Raw genomic sequence first — 21,144 nt, 5'->3', positions numbered from 1 at the left:
GTCTAAAGACTGAAGTTGCTCTAGGTTTACCAGTTTGCCAACCCAAAACCTTTTTAGTTATTTTTTAATTATTATTATTATTATTATTATTATTATTATTATTATTATTATTATGAAGCAAGAGATAAAGTGATAGCTATCCACTGTAATATATTATATGCCAAAGTGAAGATCACATATGCATATATGTTGCTTATTTTAAGCAAGTTAAGCTCAAGGCCCTAGGCCTAAGAGAAATATAAGACCATGTCTGGAATTATGCTAAAGAAATATTTTTCAATATATTTCCACTCTAATATTTGAGCTTAGAACTAATACAACATTTGTTTTCTATCTCATTGAGAATGATTTCTCACAGTGAAAAAGCTCACTTTATACATCTTATTCTTTCTTTAGGTCAACTCCAATGCAATTTAGAACATTCTGAGGCTTCCATATGCTGAGGTTTGCATGTTCTGCTCTGTTTTCCATTTCCTTATGATTTATAACTCTGCATTTGGAAAAAAACACTAATATAGCATTTACTGCCTCTATGTATATATAGGTTGTTTTGGAACCAATACTGTTAATGTTGCAGTACTGTGAAACCCCGCCTCTACCAGGGATCTGTCACTCTGTCTGATACCTCAAATTAAAAGAAGTTGTAAACCTAAAATCTAAGGCTGAAGATGAAGTTTATTGAGAGAGAAAACTAGAGAGAGAATATAGATGGTTTTCATTCTGATTGTGTAAATGAAGCTCTCATCAAACGCTAATCCACTCTTCCAGGTTTATATAACACCTGAAGAATTCTTAGCTCTAACAGACATATCAACTACCAACAAGAGTATCAAATCAGTGATGTACACGTGTAAATTGAAGACTAATCTCTAACAAACAGAATGTTAGAAGAAAAAGAAACAGAAAAGAGAACACATTCAACTAAACCAACATGGCAAGCCTCTTCCAAGCCTTTCATAGGAATCTCTTCAGCCTCTTCAAAGGACTTTCAACTAATCCAAGACAGCCCCGCAAAAGCATGCTTCTATTTTTGATTTTAAGACCAACGCACTTTTTTCTTCTTTTTTTTTTTTTTTTTTTTTTTTTTTTTTTTTGTTTTTTGGGAGTTAGATCTACCAATATTGTACTCAATTTAGAAGACCAATACACTGAGTATGGGTTATTTTGTTCAAAACTTTTCAGGTGATCACCCATTTGGGATTTTTTGTTCGGATCTCCACAGAAGGTCACTCATCTTTAGATTACTCCCGTCCGAGCATGTTTAACTTCAAAAATCTTAATTTCAAAATTCTTTCGAATCCTAAAGTTAACCATTCTAAAAAAGCTTCGATGTTATAAGGATAACTATTATTACATTTTAATAATTTCTCATTACACACGCGAATGATATGAGATTGGACATAAGCAGTCCCTTAGTTCCTCTTGCACTCACTCACATTGGTTGTCACAAGTAGCCCATGAAAGTTTTGTTTTTTTGGATGTCTCATTCTTGATCCATTGCTTTATTCAAGTAGTTATGGGAGAAAAAACAGATTTGCAATCTCATATAATTATTAATAAAAACTTATTAGTTTGTCCTAAATTCTACATTATGCATGGTTTTATGTGAAAATTAGGAGATTATAATTTGTACTTTAATACTTTATAAAAGTTTAACTTTGATTTGATTCTCAGGTTAGGGATTTTGATTTCTTTACTTTTTGACATTCATGTATTGTTATATAAAAGTTTAACTTTGATTTGATTCTCAGGTTAGGGATTTTGATTTCTTTACTTTTTGACATTCATGTATTGTTAGAACAATCACCTTATATCTGCTGGCAAATTAAAGCATGTTTTCTTGCATGGGAATAAATTTATTGACCTGGGATTTGTTAGCTTATATGAAAAAATTAAATGGCTAGAACAGTTAGTATGCTTATCCCATGTTTTAAACAAAATAAGGATGTGACATAACATACCAAGAAATTGGAAACTTTTATGAGTGAAATTCCATAAATTTGTTACCTGTAATTCATAAAATCTACAACTTATCACCTGTAATTCCAAAAATAAATTAGAAGTAAATGGCCCAAAAAAAAAAAAAAAAGGGAATGTATGATGGAAAAGAATATATATATATTTCCTCTCTGTTCTTATTATAAATTGCTCATCACCATGCTCAAGTTTGCACAATTGATGGAATGAAACAATTCATGGCTAAGCACATGTTTTATCATTTGTTGATCTCCATTTTCATGCTCTCCACGAGCTTACCATGCAGAGCCATCGAAAAAGATGACAGAAAGGCAAGCATTTTCTTTTCTGCAACACAAATTTTCTTGACTTCTTGATCATGACAGATAAAAAGTACATGGTATCAAATTTTATGCCACTAATAATAATCTGCTTGGTTGTAAATGCTATGATGATGATGATGATGGTGCAGGAATATATTGTGTATATGGGGTCACTTCCTGATGATACCATCTACATGCCAACAGCTAACCACATAAGACTACTACAAAGAGTTCTTCAGGGCAGGTATAATCTTCTATCAATTTAATTATATATTTAATTATAATTGCAGCTTTTTTTTACTTCTAGTTTTCAGGTTTTTCTGATAATCATCTTGTTTCTGAATTAGTTTATTTTGAAATAAGCAGTAATGTCGAAAACTCTTTAAGTAGAAGTTACATAAGGAGTTTCAATGGCTTTGCAGCCAAACTCACTGATATTGAAAGACAGAAGCTTGCTGGTAAGTGCTGATAATATATAATATATATTTATATATATATATCTTCTTGTGTGTGTAATGTCTGAATACATGTCCAAATATAGCTAGTCTATAGGCTAACAAGTAGAAACTTTAAACTGTAATTTACAGACATGAAGGAAGTAGTTTCTGTATTCCCCAATAGAAATTATAAAGTTCAAACAACTCATTCATGGGACTTTATGGGTCTCCACCAGAAAACTAAAAGAAATCCCACGGTCGAGAGTGATGTTATCATTGGTGTTCTTGACACTAGAGTTTGGCCAGAATCAGATAGCTTTAGTGATCAAGGTTTTGGTCCTTCCCCAGAGAAGTGGAAAGGTGCCTGCAAAGGCGGCAACAATTTCAAATGCAACAAGTAATTCTCCCATATTATTTCCCATGCCAATTAGGCTTCAGATAGACACATTTCGTAAATTTTTACAGCAGATTTCTTATCTGTTATATGTTGAAATTTTATCAATCATATTAAACAATTAATCCACATATATATTTTACAGCAAGATCATTGGAGCTCGATATTACCTTACAGAATTTTCAACGGTTGCTACTACAAGAGATTTTCAAGGACATGGAACCCATTCAGCCTCAGTAGCTGCTGGGAACAATGTAAAGAATGTTAGTTTATTTGGAATAGCAGAAGGCACTGCAAGAGGAGGAGTTCCTTCCGCTAGAATTGCAGTTTATAAAGTTTGTGATGAAGGTTGCAGTGGAATAAATATCTTGTCCGGATTTGACGATGCCATTGCTGATGGAGTTGACATCATTTCAGCATCACTTGGGGAATCTGATATAACTGATTATGATGGAGATGCTTTAGTAATTGGTGCTTTCCATGGATTGAAAAAAGGTGTATTGACAGTAAGTGCTGCTGGTAATAACCTTGATGGTTTAGGTGGTGGGAGAGTAGCGAGTCGAGCGCCATGGATGATGACAGTAGCTGCAAGCACCACAGATAGATGTATCGCAGACCAAGTTGTTCTTGGCAATGGAAAGACTTTTCTTGTATTTCTCATGGACCCCTGCATTAACTTAATCCCCTTTTTTTATTTTTTTTTTTATTTTTTTTCATTTACAGCATTCTTTTACGTGTATGTTTGTACATAAGCAGGGAAATTCAATTAATGCTTTCACATTGAATGGAACAAGCTTTCCTCTTTTATATGGAAAAGGTGTTGTACTTGATGACTGCGATATAGATAACGGCAGGTATGTAGTACTGTTCAAATTAGCTTAGGAGAAATTACAATGATGTAGAAATGTTAAGGGAGGAGATCATAAACTTCTGACTATATTTTTATCATTTCAGGATCTGCTATTCTGGCTGCATAAACAAGACTGCAGTCAATGGAAAGATCATTTTATGTGATATCAGGCCAAATGAAAATGCTTTTGATCATTTGTTTGCGGCAATACTTAATAATTTAGGGCCCCCTCAGATTTCTTTATTGAACCAGCTCCGTTAGCAGGTTTAAGCAATCCAGATTTTGATGCAGTAAAAGCCTACTTCAATTCCACAAAGTACAAATTTCCATATTTATGAATAATATATCTACATATAAATTGACTTTGGTTAGTTGCCTTTTCTTCAAATGGTTCAACTAATGGTTCAGATCATTTTCTTGTTTTACAAGAAACCCTCAAGGAAACCTATTGAAAAGTGAAGCCATAAAAAATATTGCTGCTCCTGGTATTCCTTATTGGTCTGGAAGGGGACCAAACCCCCTTACACCAAATATTTTGAAGGTCTCTGTTTTTCCATGACTTATTTCTCTCATTATTTTCCAAAAGATAATTCTTGTTCCTATAGAATATTATTTATTTATATAAAATATGTTGCAGCCTGATATAACAGCCCCTGGGGTGGATATTTTGGCTGCATTTTCACCTGTAGTTTCACCTTCAATTTTAGAAACTGACCAAAGGAGGGTCAAGTACAGTTTTGCATCGGGAACCTCCATATCTTCCTCCCATGTTGCTGGAGCAGCTGCATATGTTAAAACATTTCATCCTGATTGGTCACCTTCGGCCATTAAATCATCTTTTATGACTACTGGCAAGTACTTTCTCATTCCAAACTCTATGTGATGTTATTAGCTTGTTATGCACAACTGGATCTACTTTTTAGCTGTATTTTTAGAATTAATTGTTTGTTATGTCATTCTACTATTAGAATCAGGTTTGTGAATTGTTCTGCACTTTCCATGTAATCAAAAAACTATTTTGTTGCTTCTAGCTTTGGTTATGAACATTAATCAAAGTTCCGATGGCGACTTTGGTTATGGAGCTGGGCATATCGATCCTGTAAAAGCTTTAGATCCTGGACTAGTGTATGAAACTTCCATAGATGATTACATTAAGCTTCTCTGTGGAATTTGCTATGGTAGTGGCAGAGTAAGGCTCATCACCGGAGATAATAGCACTTGCTCGAAAGTTCCTATTAGGCCCGAGGATCTCAATTATCCTTCATTTGCTCATGAAGCACTTACAAATGGGTCTTTTACAGTTGAGTTTCCGAGAAGGGTTAAGAATGTCGGCCTTGCAAACTCCACTTACAAAGTAAAAGTCATCTCAGATCATAAACGTGATATCAAAGTGGTACCTGGAGTTCTTTCCTTCAAATCCTTGAATGAGGAGAAGAGTTTTAACGTGACCGTTAAAGGAAAAGCTTTGGCAGATAAAACTTTTCTGTCTTCATCAATTGTCTGGTCTGATGGTACTCACACTGTCACGAAGTCCTATTGTCATTTTCCGCAACCTCTTTGGTTGAATGCAGAATTTCTAGATGTCGTTTTTACTTTAAAGTGTGGTAAATAATGTGACATCCATCTCTGTTTTAATTCGTGTATTAAGTATCAACATTGATTTTTTTTTTTTTTTTTATGTCCATATCTATAATTTTAACGTTGTAGCTAAAATTAACATGATAGATTCATTGTTCATAGACCAAAATCATATTTAAGAAACTGAACATACCAAACTCTACGTAAACAATAAAGATTAGAAGAATGAAAAGAGTAACCGTGAGCATTTCTACCCAGAATGCTTGAACAAATTCCACACATTGCCATGTCAAATAAATCAGAGTTTATTCAACTGTGAAATGCCAAATAAATTATCTTCTTTAATCCAAAAGCAAAGGAGAGAAGAGAGTGACAACTTTCCTATTGATCCTGGACTAGAGTAAGAGTCCATACACCATTATTATTGTGTGCCACATAAGAGATTCTCCAACTCTCCTTCTTTAGTGCTTTCTTTGCTACAATCATCTGTACTGAATTTCAGGAACTTCTTAGTAATTAAGGGGGAATTTTTACTTCGTTATTCACTAGAATAAGAAATCATAGATTTAATTACAGGATATTAGATGTGTTAGTATGTAATGCTTTTTTATACTTTATTTCGGTTAAATCCATTGCAATTTAGAACCATACGGTAGATGATATAAGCAAAGTATAAATCTTATAGTTTTAAGATAATTTTAAATTTAAGGTGATAATATTCTGTTAGCTTGATTAGTTGAGTTGATAGGATTTTATTGTAGTTGTTATATCTTTTTTTTCTTTTCTTTTTTTCTTTTTTTTTTTTTTTTTTTTTTGTTGGGCTTACAAGCAAATTGTTCAATTTCTAAATTTTTAGGTTGATTCAGAAACAGAATCAAGCAGGACTTTGAGAAGCTCTTCCAGAAGAGTTATTTAATACATTTACTGCCTATTAGTATGTTTTTGGGAACCAGTTTGTAGTGGCTTTGAGACTAGGCTATCCCTATGAGGACGAACCAGTTTTGTTGCTGTTGGAGTATCCTATGAAAGTAGTTAATTAACATACCACATGCCAGTCAACTTCTGTTGGATATTCTCCATCACAAACACTCCTCGTGAAAAGAAGTACTGGACTCGTCTTACTTATGTATGTAATACTTCAATGTGATTTATATAGGTTATGTAATATTTTATGTTTCACTCTTTCTTTGATTATTCAGGACAATGCTTAAGAGTTAGTAATATGACTAAACTTAGTCAAATTTTAGGTAAATAGAACTGCGACATCAATCACAATTTGGATGCATTTTTTATGCAGTTAAATTACAAAAGATTGAATATATTTCTTCAATTTTGGTTGGTTGATGTTATTATTTCTGGAGTTAAAGCGTATTTTCCTGTCATGAAAATAAATTTGTGACTAAGATTTTGTTAGCTTATATGAAAATAAAATGACTAGACTAATTAGTGTGCTTGTCCCATGTTTTAAACCAGATATGGAAGTGAATCCATAAATTTGGAAATTTTTTTATGAATAAATTCCTGTAATTGTTACCTGTAATTCCAAATATGCCAACGGAAATAAATGGAATATGCATATTCATGATAAGGAGGAAAAAAAAAAAAATCCTCATGTGATCCTTGTTATAAATTGTTCGTTGCCATACTCTTTTTTGACAATTGATGGGATTAAACAATCAATGGCTAAGTATATATTTTATTTGTTGATCTCCATTTTCATGCTCTCCAGAAGCTTAAGAAGCAAAGCCAATGATAATGATGATAGAAAGGCACGTGTCTTCTTTTCTGCAGTACAAATTTTCTTGACTGCTGCTTGATCTGAAAAATAAATTATCTAGTATCCAAATTTTTCTGCCGCTAATAATCTCCTTCATGCAAAATGCTTTAATGATGATGATGATGCAGGAATATATAGTGTACATGGGGTCACTTCCTGATGATGTGGTGTACTCGCCAACAGCCAACCACATAAGCCTACTACAAGGTGTTCTTGATCAGGGCAGGTATTAATCTTATATGTATGAAGTTATTTACCCATTCAATCGCAGCTTAGGCTTTTCTGATGATCATCTTTTTCTATTTTGACATAAGCAGTACTGTAGAAAAGTCTTTAATTACTAGTTACAGAAGAAGTTTCAATGGCTTTGCAGCCAAACTTACTGATACTGAAAGACAAAGACTTGCTGGTAAGTGCTCTATCTCAGACATTTATAGCCATTAATTTTAAAGAAGTAACATATGAATATATATAATATTACATACATACATATATATATATATATGCACATACAAATATTTTGTGTATAACAAGAATAAAACTTTTAAACTGTGATTTGCAGAGGTGAAAGGAGTTGTTTCTATATTCCCGAACAGGAATTTTAAAGTTCAAACAACAAGATCATGGGACTTCATTGGTCTGCACCAAAAAACTGAAAGAAATCCCACAGTTGAGAGTGATATTATAATTGGTGTTCTTGACACTGGAATTTGGCCAGAATCAGATAGCTTTAACGATGAAGGTTTCGGTTCTCCACCAAAGAAGTGGAAAGGTGCCTGCATAGGTGGCGACAAGTTCAAATGCAACAAGTACTGCCCATATTTTCCATGCCAATTAGACTTTAGAGAGACACTTTTCATAAATTTTATAGTTGATTTCTTATATCTTGACATTTTATCAATCATATTAAACAATTAATCCACATATTTTACAGCAAGATCATTGGAGCTCGATATTACCTATCAGAATTATCAACAGTTGCTACCGCAAGGGATTTTATTGGACATGGAACCCATACAGCATCAATAGCTGCTGGGAACAATGTAAAGAATGTTAGTTTCTTTGGAATAGCACAAGGGACCGCAAGAGGCGCAGTTCCTTCAGCTAGAATTGCAGTTTATAAAGTTTGTGAGGTTGTTTGCAGTGAAATAAATGTATTGTCTGGATTTGACGATGCCATTGCTGATGGAGTTGACATCATATCAGTATCACTTGGTGGTTCTGTTCAAGGTGCTTATGATGCAGATGCTATAACAATTGGTTCTTTCCATGGATTGAGTAAAGGTGTATTGACCATCAATTCTGCTGGTAATGATGGTATAACTGCTGGGACTGTATCAAGTCCAGCGCCATGGACGATGACAGTAGCAGCAAGCAGCATAGACAGACATATTGTAGACAAAGTTGTTCTTGGCAATGGACAGATTCTACTAGTATGTCCTGCAGACCACTGCTTTGACTTAATCCCTTCCCTACTAACATGAGAAATCAAATATGGATGATTTTTATCATTTTTTGTATCATTAGCACATCGATTATGAGTATTGTCTTTCATAAACAGGGCAACTCAGTTAACAGTTTCACATTGAATGGAACAAGCTTTCCTATGATATATGGAAAAGATGCTGGACATCATGACTGTGACATAGAAAACAGCAGGTACCTATATACTTTCTTCAAACTGGATTTGGAAAAATTGGAAGGATAGATTGCAATATTAACAGGATAAGATAGATTTCTGACTATTTACACCATTTTCAGGAATTGTCTTAGTACCTGCATAAACAAGACAGCAGTGAATGGAAAGATATTGTTATGTGATTTGATACCACCTGCATCAGATGCTTTGGGCGGTGTATTTGCTGCAGTGGGTCCGAGAATAGGGCTTAATGAGATTTCTTTTGTCGAGCCAGTGCCTGTTGCAGCTGTAAACTTCGCCAATTATTCAGCCGCCCAAGCTTACTTCAATTCAACAAAGTATGAGTTTCTATATATATATATATGATCATGTACCAACCAATAGATTTGGTCAACTATGTTTGTTTCCTCAAAAGATTCAGCTCCGTTATTTGTTTTACAGAAATCCTCGAGCGACCATATTGAAAAGTGAATCTATAACAGATAGTGATGCTCCTCATATTCCAAACTTCTCTTCACGGGGACCAAATTTCATTACTCCAGATATTTTGAAGGTATTTGTTTTTCCCTGAACCAATTTTTCGTATTCCTATTTGCATAGAGAGTTGTTTAATTATGTAAAATATGTTGCAGCCTGATGTAACAGCCCCAGGGATAGATATTTTGGCTGCATATTCACCTGTAGTTTCACCTTCAGTGTTACCAACTGACCAAAGGAGGGTCAAATACAATATATTATCTGGAACCTCCATGTCTTGTCCCCATGTTGCCGGAGCAGCTGCATATGTTAAAACATTCCATCCTAATTGGTCACCTTCAGCCATTAAATCATCGTTGATGACTACTGGTAGATACTTTCACATTTGAAACTCTTTTACAAAAATTTATGCATATTATGAGCTTGATATAGATAACTAGATCCACTTTCTTTTACCATACTTTTGGGTTTATTTCATTTTAGTATTAGAATAAGGTTTGTTTGTGAATTTTCCTAAACTTGTATGTAACCAAAAACTATTTTGTTGTCTACAGCTTGGGTCATGAACACTAATCAAAGTTCTGATGGTGAATTTGGTTATGGAGCTGGGCATATTGATCCTGTAAAAGCTCTAGATCCTGGACTAGTGTATGAAACTTCCAAAGACGATTACATTAAGTTTCTCTGTGGAATTGGCTTCGGTAGTAGCAGATTGAGGCTTATCACTGGAGATAATAGCACTTGCCCCAAAATTACAAACTTTGAGCCCAAGGATCTCAATTATCCAACACTTGCACATGAAGTGGTTCAAACAAATGGGTCTTTTACTGTTGAGTTTCAGAGAAGAGTTAAGAATGTTGGCCTTCCAAACGCCAATTACAAAGTAAAAGTTAACTCAAATCCTAGACTTGATATCGAAGTGGTACCAGGAGTTCTTTCCTTCAAATCCATGAATGAGGAGAAGAGTTTTAATGTGACTGTTAAAGGAGAAGCTTTGCCGATAAGGACAATGTTGTCTTCATCCATTGTCTGGTCTGATAGTATTCACAGTGTAAGAAGTCCTGTTGTGATTTTCAACAGCCTCTTCACAGATTGAAAGCTGAATTTCTTGATGTTATTTTACTACTTTGATATGTAATAATCAAACATAATTTATTTTCTTCCAGTCAAAGATAATTAGTTGTGTAGTATATCTATTTGTTGTTTCGAGTCTGGATAATCAAGAATCAAGTTTGACTTGTAATGTTAATTTCAAATAATGTTTGATTGTTGTAGCTAAAAACAACTTATTTTGTATGTTGTCCACATACCAAAATCACATTTTTATAACTGAGGATATACCAAACTTTATTTAAATTTCATACACTGCCATAGTAGTAGTAGTAGTAGTAGAAGAAGTCAAATAAATCAAATAGTTAACATTTGTCACCTGTTACAATAAGAATAGTTTCTCACAGCAGAAATTTTAATGTAAAGTTATACATTTTTGTCCTTTCTTTTGGTCAACTCTAATGTAACTTAGAACCATACTGAGCATCCACCATTGACTTTTCACATGAGTTTTAATTTTCTTTTGGTTAATACCATTGCAATTTGGATTGCATTGTCTTGGTATTCTGTCAATTTGATTAGTTGGAGATAGTTACAATTTTATGTTTAGCTGTTCTATTGTAATTGTGACTTCTTTTTTGGGCTTACAAGCAAATCATATTAATTTTTCATATGTTTAGGCTTGATTCAGAAGCAAGACTGCTTGCTACAAGAGGTTTATAAAGGGCTTTTTGAGTTCTGGTTTTCTTGCATATGCAATGAAAAAACATACATGAGGACATGTAGTTAAAATCCAGGATTTTGTTTTAAGGATCTTCTGCCACGCTCTCTTTTGAGAAACAGAGTAAAGCAAGACTTTCAGAAGCTCTCTCCTTAGCAACATGTGTATGTCCTTAATTGCACGTTTATTAAGGTTTAGGGATTAATTGTACGAGTGGTAGCTTATTGGTAACTAGTATTGCGGTTTTGTTGCTATTGCAGTTTCCATGTAAGTTTATTTTGGTGTTCCATTCTTAATTGATAGCTTGATTCAGGTAGATAATGGAGAGGAAACAAAAATAAAATTAATAATAATAACAACAGATTAATTATTTAATAAAAATTTGGGAGTTTGTCTTTAATTGTATATTTTTCATGGTTTAGAGATTAATTGTAAGATTGGTAGCTTATTTGTAACCTTCATTTGATTTTCAGGTTAGTGCTTGCTTTTGATCTCTTTACTTGTGGTATTCTATTAGCAAAAAATAATAATAATAATTAAAAGTAATTTTGTTATTCATACCTCGTTAGAGTTATTTATTTTCTGCAGGTAAATTAATGCTTGTTTCCTTATAAGGGAACAATTTTTTGACTTGGGTATTAGCTTAGATGAAAATAAAACGGCTAGATTAGTTATTGTGCTTGTCCAATGTTTCAAACCAGCTAAGGACGTGACACAACATACCATGAAAATTGGAAACTATCCTGAGTGAAATCCTGTAAATTTTTTACCTGTAACTCCAAATATACCAATGGAAATAAATTGGAATCTGTATATTAATGGTAACCAAAAATAACTAAATAAATAAATAAATACTCATGTGGTTCTTGTTATAAATTTCTCAAGCCCTAGAATCTTTTTAAGTTTTGACAGTAGATGGAATCAAACAACCAATGGGTAGGTACATGTTTTACCATTTGTTGATCTCCATTTTCATGCTCTCAACGAGTTTAACGTGCAAAGCGATTGATAATGATTATAGAAAGGCAAATATATTCTTTTCTGCCACAGAATTTCTTGAGTACTGCTTCATCGTGGCAATATCTTGTATCCAATTTTTATGACTGAAAATGCTATGATGATGATGATGATGATGCAGGAATATATTGTGTACATGGGGTCACTTCCTGATGATGCGATGTACTCACCAACAGCTAACCACATAAGTCTTCAACAAGGTGTTCTGCAGGGCATGTTATAATCTTCTACATGTCAAGTTGTTTATATATTCAATTGCAGCTTAGGCTTTTCTGATTATCATCTTGTTTCTCTCCACATTCTCCATTCTTTTTCTGCTCACACTTGGATTAATTTATTTTGACATAAAGCAGTACTGTAGAGAAGTCTTTAACTTGAAGTTACAAAAGCAGTTTCAATGGCTTTGCTGCCAAACTTACTGATACTCAAAGACAAAGGCTTGCTGGTATATAAGCAATCCATCTCAGACTCTTCTTGCATACACATATGCATATGCACACACATATTGATGTATAACTAGAAGAAACATTAAAGTGCAGTTCGCAGAGATGAAAGGAGTAGTTTCTGCATTCCCGTGCAGAAATTTTACAGTTCAAACAACAAGCTCATGAGACTTCATGGATCTCCACCAGAAAACTAAAAGAACTCCCACAGTCGAGAGTGATACTGTAATTGGTGTTCTTGACACTGGAGTTTGGGCCGAATCAGAGAGCTTTAATGGTGAAGGTTTTGGCCCTCCACCAAAGAAGAGGAAAGGTGCCTACAATGGTGGCGACAATTTCAAATGTAAAAAGTACTTCCCCACATTATTCTCCGAGTCAATTAGAATTTAGAGACAGTTTTTCAAAAATAACAACTGCAGCTCAATTATCAGTTATCCGTAAAAATTTCCATCAGTCATTTGAGACAATTAATCCACATTTTACAGCAAGATCATAGCACATCAATGAAGACTAATGCAAGGGACTTTCTTGGACATGGAACCCATACAGCCTCGATAGCGGCTGGAAACAATGTAAAGAATGTTAGTTTATATGGAATAGCAGAAGGCACTGCAAGAGGAGGAACCCTTTCTGCTAGAATTGCAGTTTATAAAGTCCGTGATGAAAGTGTTGATGTTTGCGGTGCAGCAAATATATTGGCTGCTTTTGACGATGCAATTGCTGATAGAGTTGACGTAATTTCAGTATCAATTGGGGGTGCTATAGCTAATTATTTTGGAGATTTTATTGCAATTGATGCTTTTGTTGCAATTAATGCTGCACATTTCTATAGAGAAATTAAAAATAAATAAATACTTTTCTACAACTACTTAGGTGGCAAGTAAGGCATGGAGATTGATGAAGATATTTTGTATAAGTGTTCATGTTTAACTTGATTTCCTAGAACATTCATATGTATAAATGTTTAAGTTAAACTTAACTTCCTAGGACATTCATGTGTGTAAGTGCTTAAGTTTGACTTGACTTCCTATAACTTTCATAGGTATAAGTGTTTAAGTTTAACTTGACTTCCTAGAACATTTATATATATATAAGTGTTTAAGTTAAACTTGACTTCCTAAAACCTAGAACATTCATGAATGGTTTAGTTGGCCAAAGAACCTACATTGTACATGTATAAATAGAAAGATGTTGCTTCCACAACATATATATAACAATTACATTTAAAAAAAAAAAGTAACTATATTTTATTTTCCTTTCTCCACAAAAAGTATCCCATAATATTTTTCAATAAATTCCATCAGTGGTATCAGAGCCAGGTTAGTTCATAAACTAGGCGTAGTTATTTTCATTCACCATGGCCAAGAATACCTTCTGCCCAATTCCAATTCCAGTCTTTAGTGGTGAAAACTACAATTTGTGGTCTATAAAAATGACCAGTTATTTTAGATCCTAAGAACTATGGGATGGTGTCAGTGAGGGCTACATTATTCCTACTGACATTACCATACTAGATGACAATCAAAAGAAGGAGCTTGATGAGAATCGACAAAAAGATTCGTAAGCTTTGTTTGTTCTACAACAACCTATGGCGGTTGAAATCTTTCCAAGGATTATGGGAGCTACAACGGCAAAGGAGGCATGGGATACACTACAGGAGGAGCTTCAAGGCAATGTTAAGGTACGTGCCATAAAACTACAAACTCTGAGAAGAGATTTTGAAAATTTAAAATGAAAGAGTATGAGATTGCTAAAGCTTACTACTCAAGAATAAAAGAAGTAGTTAATCAAATGAGAGCCTATGGAGAGAATATTTCTGAAAAGAAAGTAGTAGAAAAAATTTTGATTAGTTGCATAGAAAAATATGATGCAATTATTACTGCTATAGAAGAATCAAAAGATATTGAAAATTATTGTGGTATACTCTCGGTGGAGAAAGGAAAATAAAGATAGCTACTTTCTTTTTTGACTAAATTTTTGAATTTTTTGAAAATCTCGAAGACTTGTGATCTTTCTTCTAGAAAATATACCCAAGTCATTCGACTAAAGTCATCAATAAATAAGATGAAGTATCTGTTTTGGTTTAGTGATGGAGTTCACATTGGTCCAGAAACATCGATGTGAATCTTCTCCAGCGGCTTCTTTACTCTCCATGTTATGCCTGTTAGGAAAGGTTGCCGATGTTGCTTTCCTTGTAAACACGCTTCACAGGTACCATTGATATCTTTAATAGTTGGTAAGTTACGATTCATGTTCTTTTGTTGAAGAATTCTGAGGCCATTGAAAAGAAAGTGACCAAATCTCTTGTGCCAAATCCATGAGATGTCTACTTGTGCCTTCATGGCAGCTTCACTAGCATATTTCCATTTTATTAGAAAAGATCTGTTTCCTTTCATCTTGATTTTTGCAAGCTCCACAATTTTATTTGTCTTATCATATATTGTACATGAATCTCTTTCAAAGCTCAGAGAGTATCCTTTCTCTATCATTTATCTGATGTTGAGGAGATTTTGATTTATAAAAGAGACTAACAATACATTAGTAGTGTACTGTTTACCCTTTTTGGTTTCTACACAAATGGTTCCTTTTCATGTAGCCTCTATAAATTCCCCATTTGCAATTTTGACTTTTGTTTGTATTTTATTTAAGCTACAGAAAATACTTTCATCTTTTGTCATATGGTTACTACAATCACAAGAAAATTCTAGAAATAACCAAAACAAAAAAAGCAAATATTCTCCTTGTGATATTTGCAAAAGAAAAAGTCATTTGGAAAAAAACTATTGGTTTAAAGGAAAACCACAGTATAGAGTCTGTAGAAAATTTAGGCATGTTGAAAAAGATTGTCACTTTAAAAACACACATCAAGCTAATTTTACTGAAAATAAGGACATAGAAAATCATCTATTCTATGTCTTACAATGTGAAGATAAAAAGGACACCTGATATTTAGACAGTGGTTACAGTAACCATATGACAAAAGATAAAAGTATTTTATGTAGCCTAAATAAAATACAAACAAAAGTCAAAATTGGAAATGGAGAATTTATAGAGGCTATAGGAAAAGGAACCATTGGTGTAGAAACCAAAAGGGGTAAACGGTACACTACTGATGTATTGTTAGTCTCTTCTATAAATCAAAATCTCCTTAGCATCAGATAAATGATAGAGAAAGGATACTCTCTGAGCTTTGAAAGAGATTCATGTACAATATATGACAAGACAAATAAAATTGTGGAGCTTGCAAAAATCAAGATGAAAAGAAACAAATCTTTTCTAATAAAATGGAAATATGCTAGTGAAGCTGCCATGAAGGCACAAGTAGTCATCTCATGGATTTGGCACAAGAGATTTGGTCACTTTCATTTCAATGGCCTCAGGATTCTTCAACAAAAGAACATGATGTGTAACTTACCAACTATTGAAGATATCAATGGTACCTATGAAGCATGTTTACAAGGCAAGCAACATCGGCAACCTTTCCCAACAGGCACAGCACGGAGAGCAAAGAAGCCCCTGGAGCTAATTCACACCGATGTTTGTGGACCAATGCAAACTCCATCACTAAACCAAAACAGGTACTTCATCTTATTTATTGATGACTTTACTCAAATGACTTAGGTATAGATTCTGCAAGGAAGATCACAAGTCTTTGAGATTTTCAAAAAATTCATAAATTTAGTCAAAAAACAAAATGGCTAGCAAATCAAAACAATTTGAAGTGATCGAGGAAAGGAATACATCTCCAAGAAGTTCAACGATTTCTGTGAAAATGAAAGTATGGAGCACCAATTTACAGTCTGGTACGCTCCAAAGCAAAATGGTGTATCGGAAAGGAAAAACAGAACAATCATGGAGATGGATAGAACAATGCTGAAGGATAAAGATCTCCTGAATAGTTATTGGGCAAAAGTTGTCTCTACTGTAGTCTATCTACTAAACAGATGCCCAACCAAAGCAGCTCAAAACATGATGCCAATTGAAGCTTGGAGTGGGAGAAAACCATCAGCAAAGCATCCCAAGGTTTTCAATTGTATTTGTTATGCCCACATGCCAAAGGACAAGAGAAGCAAATTAGATAACAAGAGAAAAAAAGGTATCTTTCTTGGCTATAGCTTGCAATCAAAAGGCTATCGAATCTATAGCCTGGAAACAAACGAGTTAATCATTAGTCGAGACGTTGAGTTTGATGAAGATGCATCCTACAACTGGGAAACTAAAGACGTTGAAAGGAAGATAATTTATATACCAATAATAGAACAACAAAGAGAGGAGGAGCCAGATGAAACTTAAGGACCTCAGAAGACAAATCAAGAATCTCCATAGACAGTGATTGGTCAGGATCAGCATATGACATGAGAAGCACTTTTGGCTATGCGTTCACTTTTGGCTCAGGCATTTTCTCTTGGGCATCAAAGAAGCAAGCAACAGTTGCATAATCATCTGCAGAGGCAGAATATATTGCAGTTGCATATGCCACAAGTCAAGCATTATGGCTCAAGTATATATTTGATGACTTTAGAGAACCACAAAATGAAGCAATGAAAATATACTGTGACAGCAAATCAGCAATAGCAATGGTGAAGAACCCAATGTTCCATAACAGGACCAAGCACATTAAAAGAAAATATCACTTTGTTCGTGAAGCTGAGGTAAACAAAAAAATTGCAATCAAATACTACAAGACTGAAGAGCAATTAGCGGACATCTTCACCAAGGCACTACCTCAAAGCAAATTCAAATTACTAAGAAGCAAGATTGGAGTAACAGAAATGTGCATCAAGGAGGAGTGTTGAATTAATGCTGCACATTTCTAAAAGGAAATTAAAAATAAATAAATACTTTTCTAGAATTATTTAGATGGCAAGTAAGGTATGGAGATCGATGAAGATATTTTGTATAAGTGTTCAAGTTTAACTTGATTTCCTAGAACATTCATATGTATAAGTGTTTAAGTTAAACTTAACTTCCTAGGATATTTATAAGTGTAAGTGTTTAAGTTTAACTTAACTTCCTAGAACATTCATATATGTAAGCATTCAAGTTTAACTTGACTTCACTTGACTTCCTAGAACATTCATATGTATAAGTATTCAAGTTTAACTTAACTTCCTAGAATATTCATATGTATAAGTGTTTAAGTTAAACTTGACTTTCTAGAAACTAGAACATTCATAAATGGTTTAGTTGGCCAAAGAACCCATCTTGTACTTGTAAACATTCATATGTATAAGTGTTTTAAGTTAAACTTGAATTTCTAGAACCTAAGACATTCATGAATGGTTTAGTTGGCCAGAACCCATGTCAGGACCCGTCCAGAATTCCTCCCCGGAACCCTAGACAAGCCCTGATCCCAGGGAAATACCACCGAACCTTCCAACGAAAAATCCGGCAGCACCTCCTCTAAGGGTAAGACTTACCAAAAATTACCTGCACTTAAAACACACTTCTATAATCACCCCCTTATTCCTCCCGCAAACTACAAGTTGTCCCACAAACTACAGCACTTCTCAACAATAACAACAGTCCAGTGCATAAATAAAACATAAGTGTCCCAATAGTATACAGAGCTTTATGAAGTGCTAAACATCAGAAATACAACAAAGATGAAAGAAATAATACACTGAAATGAAAGAGTACAAAGGTACTTCTCGAAACATGATAGCAGCGGAAAATTTGGTTCGCTCCAGAAGAACGTCTACCACCACTTGCACCTAAGGGAATGGAACTTAAAAACGTGAGATGCTAATCATCTCAATGAGTGACCCTAACTACTGAACACTTTTAATGATAATAATAATAATAATAATAATAACAATTAAGGGAATTGAATAAATACCAACAATTAATAAATAAATAATAATAAATAATAACTGTTGGAAACAATAATTTTCCTCAAAACTCTCACCAATCACTCCGTTTGAAATGTTCCCTTTTTAAAACAATTTCACAAAACCCGATGTACATACTTCCCGAAAACCAAGGGATTAAACCATTTGATAAACAATAAATAAATAAATACATACCCCAATATATAATTAAAATGTAATAAATTATAATAAAAAAATTTTGAACACCTTTGGGGTTTTAAACTTTATTTGAAAACTACACTTGACAATTACACTTGACGCACCACACCATATACCAGTGATGCCCTCCGATACCCAGCGTCCTAAGCACCGACTGGCGCGGGGGGGGGGGGGTTAAAGAGAGAAACTTGCAAACGGCACTTTGGTGTCCCGACAGTACCGCTGCTGAAACCATCATCCCGGCCAAGGAGGGGGGCGGCTATGCGCAATAACAAACTTGCCTGCCCACGGTCCAATGGCAACTCACGGGTGAAATAATAATACTTGCGCGCTGAACCACATATACATATACCAGAACACCAATACTGTGTGAATGCGTCTAAAATAATTATTAAACCAACCGTACCGTTTTCCAAAACTACCGTGGGAAATACATTAAATTCTCACACTTACCATCCCACATATTTTTATTTAACATACCGGTACGAACCATCGATAACAAACAAACCACAACTTTCTCCAAATACGAGATGCAACCATAAAAATACCGCAGGCATAATTTATAAAATTTAAACAAATATTTTTGTAAAATATTTAACCCAATTATGCCCGAAAAATAATACTTAAAACCACGTACGAATACTATCGAAATATAATTTGCTCATGAATAATAAATAAATTAAACCACAATAAAACCATAACCAAATTGTACCACATGAGCATAATTTAAATACCAATTAACCACAATTAAATTCCCAAAATATTTTTTGAAGGTGGGTCACTCACCTTGAGTGCGTAAATCAGCTAAGATCCTCCGCCGGATCAACGCCACTACTCGCGCGTGCACCTAAACGACCACAGTATACCAACCAAATATATTAATATTTTATTCGGGTAATTCCCAAATGGGTACCCGGGGAACGAACACCAAACGATATCTAAAAGTTACGAGTTATATACCGAATCGAAGCTTGAGTGATGAGGATCACTGATTCGGTCTTACTTTCCGGTGATCGGACCCGACGGGGTCGGAATCTCGCCGGAAAGCTTTTCGGATTTCGACTCCGCAATTCTCCCAAACCATTACGAATTGGCAGAAACGGATGCCAGATTCGGGTTCAGGAGGTCGAACACAGTGGACAGGAGCCGGCGGTGGGACTGGGTACTCGCCGGAACAGTAACTTCCGGCGAGCCGCCGCGGTCACCGGCAACCGTCGCCGACGGCGGTGCGTGCGGTGGCCGTTGGCTGAGATTTTTTGCAGATTTGTAGATTGAGGGGAGAGCAATCCAATGGGACCGACAGTGAGGCAAACGGAGGCCAGACAGCGGAGAAATCACGGTTTGAAGAATTCCGGCCCCTCGCCGGAAAAAGCTCCGATCCCGGCGCGTCGGTGGTCCGGTGGCCGTGAAATTTGGTGGGTCGGCCGGACTTGAGGAGGTGATGAAGGCTAGCTGGCGCGTGTGGCCGGAAAATGGCCAGAAATGGGTCAATCGGGGGTGGCCGGCGGTGGAGGGAAAAAGTCACCGCCGATCTTCGCCGCCTCGATCCGGGGGCGTCCGGCGGCCAATGGCAGTGAAATTTTGAGGTTTTGCCGGAAATGGGGAGGGGAATCTTGGTGGCCGGTGTGTGTACAGTAAATCGGCCAGAAAATTTGAAAATCTCCGGTGGCCGGTCGGACTCTCTCCTTTTTCTCTCTCCTCTCTCTCTTTCTCTCTCTTCCCCGAGATTTTTGTCAAATAAAAGCCACTGTTTGACACTGTTCATTCCACGTGGACCAATCAGGTGACGACACATGGCATTTTACTGTTCATCAACTCAAAAACATTAAAATATTAAGCTATCCGGCAAACTTCACGCGTCTATAACTTTTTAACCGGATGTCCATTTTAAGCGTGCCGCTAGTCTGTGAACCCGTATCGACGAGCACTTCACAACCATGCACGAGTCAAAGCTCATTTCCCCATAAATAAAAAGTCAACTCCGGCACCCCTTGGACAGTTTGGACCTCAACTTGTTTCGCTCATAACTTTCAAACCGTAGCTCCGTTTTCGACATGCTACTAGTCTACGAACTCGGGGCATCATGCACTTCGCCACGATACCTTGGTCAACTGGAAATTCCAACTGGAACAAAAAGTCAACTTTTGACCCGCTCGGTCAACGGTCAACGGTCAACCTCGATCAACGTGCACGGATTCCGGTGCGATTTGGGACGGGGTGTTACAACCCACCTTATACTTGTAAACATTTATATGTATAAGTGTTTAAGTTAAACTTGACTTTTTAGAACCTAGAACATTCATGAATGGTTTAGTTGGCTAAAGAATCTACCTTTACTTATATAAATAGGAAGCTATTGCTTCCACAACATATATATATAACAATTACATTAAAAAAAACATAGTTATATTCTATTTTCCTTTCTCCACTAAGAGTATCCCACAATATCTTTC

The 21,144-nt window shown here is 35.2% G+C and overlaps 1 protein-coding gene, 1 long non-coding RNA gene and 1 pseudogene across 2 annotated transcripts; all 3 read left to right on the top strand.

Moving 5' to 3' along the window:
* Positions 1 to 2,195: 2,195 nt before the first annotated feature.
* LOC107410880 (subtilisin-like protease SBT4.9) lies at positions 2,196 to 5,525 on the top strand (annotated as a pseudogene).
* Positions 5,526 to 7,217: 1,692 nt separating this feature from the next.
* LOC107410879 (subtilisin-like protease SBT4.4) lies at positions 7,218 to 10,586 on the top strand. Its single transcript, XM_025070780.3, has 10 exons — positions 7,218 to 7,307; positions 7,444 to 7,541; positions 7,633 to 7,724; positions 7,878 to 8,124; positions 8,250 to 8,748; positions 8,877 to 8,974; positions 9,077 to 9,292; positions 9,396 to 9,507; positions 9,587 to 9,800; positions 9,986 to 10,586. The coding sequence occupies exons 1-10, from the start codon at positions 7,218 to 7,220 to the stop codon at positions 10,525 to 10,527; spliced, it is 2,208 nt and encodes a 735-aa protein (XP_024926548.2). The 3' UTR covers positions 10,528 to 10,586.
* Positions 10,587 to 13,805: 3,219 nt separating this feature from the next.
* On the top strand, positions 13,806 to 17,514 carry LOC125420763 (uncharacterized). Its single transcript, XR_007238991.2, has 2 exons — positions 13,806 to 14,343; positions 14,773 to 17,514. It is a non-coding gene; the product is annotated as an uncharacterized LOC125420763 (long non-coding RNA).
* The last annotated feature ends 3,630 nt before the right edge of the window (positions 17,515 to 21,144 follow it).

This window comes from Ziziphus jujuba, chromosome 10 (genome assembly GCF_031755915.1).
Source record: "Ziziphus jujuba cultivar Dongzao chromosome 10, ASM3175591v1".
In the NCBI taxonomy this organism is placed as follows: Eukaryota; Viridiplantae; Streptophyta; class Magnoliopsida; order Rosales; family Rhamnaceae; genus Ziziphus; species Ziziphus jujuba.
This window is presented reverse-complemented; position numbering and strand designations above follow the sequence as displayed.

Coding starts and splice junctions, on each gene's coding strand:
- LOC107410879 (XM_025070780.3), top strand. CDS start 7,218: ATGGCTAAGTATATATTTTATTTGTTGATCTCCATTTTCATGCTCTCC. Junction 7,542..7,632: donor GGTGTTCTTGATCAGGGCAG/GTATTAATCTTA, acceptor TGACATAAGCAG/TACTGTAGAAAAGTCTTTAA. Junction 9,508..9,586: donor TTACTCCAGATATTTTGAAG/GTATTTGTTTTT, acceptor AATATGTTGCAG/CCTGATGTAACAGCCCCAGG.